The 1,953-nt window shown below is 69.3% G+C and overlaps 1 protein-coding gene across 1 annotated transcript in view; it reads left to right on the top strand.

Annotated features, from left to right (window-relative positions):
• Positions 1-1,826: 1,826 nt before the first annotated feature.
• MNEG_9667 (hypothetical protein) overlaps positions 1,827-1,953 on the top strand; it is a gene marked incomplete at both ends in the record, with an annotated part of 1,514 nt that continues 1,387 nt past the window's right edge. The window contains one exon of the mRNA XM_014041859.1: positions 1,827-1,855. Coding sequence (XP_013897313.1) covers positions 1,827-1,855 — 29 coding nt within the window. The remainder of the gene's footprint in view (positions 1,856-1,953) is intronic.

The raw sequence follows: 1,953 nt of genomic DNA, 5'->3' as shown, positions 1-1,953 counted from the left end.
GGCGGGGTGCTGCCGTCCCAGCGAGGCTCCCGCATCCCGGCAGGAGTGACGCTGCAGCAGCGGTCACTGCTGCCGCTGCTGCTATGCAAGGAAGGTCACTCCAGCCGCATGGCCGCCTGCTTGCACCGGGATGCTCGCCGTCGGCGTGCCCGCCGCTGCACCAAAGCCAGTTTGGCTGTCCGCAGCTGAGCAGCGCGGCACGCGCGGTATCTTCGGCGTTGCCGCTGCCACTAAATCTGCATGGGTGATTGCGTCAGAATTTAACAACGCTCTGTAGAGATGATACTGTCACAGATTTTTGTGTACTGTACGGTAGAAGACACACTTTGAACACTGGGGCAGAGATCACAGCACCATTTCAAAACCGTCTGACCACATTTGATTTTATCAATGCCATATGATTCTGTTACGGTATAACGAAGACCGAGTCATGTGCATTTTCCATTGCTAGATCCACTTGACATTGCCGGGTTGGGTGTGTACCACGAGTTCCAGCAACAGATGCTGGCCTTGTTCACGTCTGATTACGGCGCTCTCTCAACTACCGATCCTAGCTCTAGCACCGCGGGCAAGCCCGCCACCGAGCCAGCGGCAGCGGCACCTGCACCGTCACGCGTCCCTTTATTTCGGCAACCCCCGGCCCCGGCCCCACCCGCCGCCGCGGTCATCCCAGATGGCGGCCGACCCCGCGGCAGCCCCGGCGGCGGCGGGCGCGGCTGGGGCGGCGGCGACGCGGCGGGCCTTGACGCGCTGCGGCGGCGCCTGGACTTGGAGGATGCGTATCACCTGCCTTTCTCCACCTCCCGCGCCGCCTGGCCAGACCCCGGGCTCTGCCAGCTGCTGACGTGGCAGGCGGAGTGCGTGGGAGACCGGCAGCTGCAGCTGCTGCGGGCCGGGGCCGCTAGCGGCGTCGGCGGCGGCGGCGGGCCCTGTGGCACGGGCGCGTGGGCCGACAGTGGTGAGGGCCTCGCAGCTGCGCTGGAGGCGGCGCTCGGGAGCACAGGCAGCGGCAGCAGCGGCGTTATTGGGGCTGACGCATTCCGTCCCGCACCCAAGCCCAAAACAGAGGCGCCTGGGCAGGAGGCAGCAGCGGCCGCGGACAGCGGCCGCGCCGCCAACATGCAGCGCTCCACCGTGCAACAACTGCCACCTCGGATATGCGTCGGCTTCGGCGCGCGCGGCGACTGGCTGGAGGCGCCGCCGTCCCTCCTGCCCCTCTGGCAGGAGCTCAGGCTGCGCCCGGTCAGCGGCGTCAAGCCGGTGCTGTGGTATGCAATTTGCCCTGAAGGGCTGCAGGGCCGGGCGGAGGCGTTCCTGCAGGTGAGTGCATGACGAAGGGGCACAGGGGAGGAGGGCAGGGGAGGGCGCCACCCGTCCGCAGAGCCCAATCATCGCCGCCGCGTGCGGCGGCCGCCGCGGCGGCCGGAGCGGCCCGTCGTCGAGGGGGGCGCCGCTGCGTGCGCGCGCGCACGCACGTGTATGTGCGCTTATCCGCAACCGCTACGCCGGCAGCCCCCAACTGCCAACCGCTCGACCGTCGTCAACCGCCACAAACCGCAACTCACCGCCAGGACCTCGGGGCTGCCTACAGCGCGTGCCACCTGGGGAGCCACGAGCCCGCGACTGCAGCGGTCGCACCCTCAGGACCAGCAGCCCCCCCGCCAGCGCCAGCAGTCCTGGAGGCGTCATGGGGTGGACCCGCCGCCCCGCATGCGGCTCCACCCGGGGCCCGCGGGCAGGGGCCCGGCGCGGGTGCCGCGGGCGGTGCGGCCGCGCAGGAAGCGTGGCTGGCGGGCCTGAGGCGGGCGTGCAGGCAGCTGCAGAGCATGCTGGTGCTGGCCACGCCAGTGCTGAGGTGAGTGCCAGGCCTGAGGCCCCAGCCAGCCCCGACAAACAGCTCGCACTGTCTCACCTCGCGCGTTCATGACTGCATGTATCATGCCCCCCCCCCCC

The sequence above is a fragment of the Monoraphidium neglectum genome (genome assembly GCF_000611645.1).
Source record: "Monoraphidium neglectum strain SAG 48.87 unplaced genomic scaffold scaffold02018, whole genome shotgun sequence".
Taxonomy (NCBI): domain Eukaryota; kingdom Viridiplantae; phylum Chlorophyta; class Chlorophyceae; order Sphaeropleales; family Selenastraceae; genus Monoraphidium; species Monoraphidium neglectum.
The sequence above is the reverse complement of the archived record's forward strand: the minus strand, read 5'-3'. Positions and strand labels throughout refer to the sequence as shown.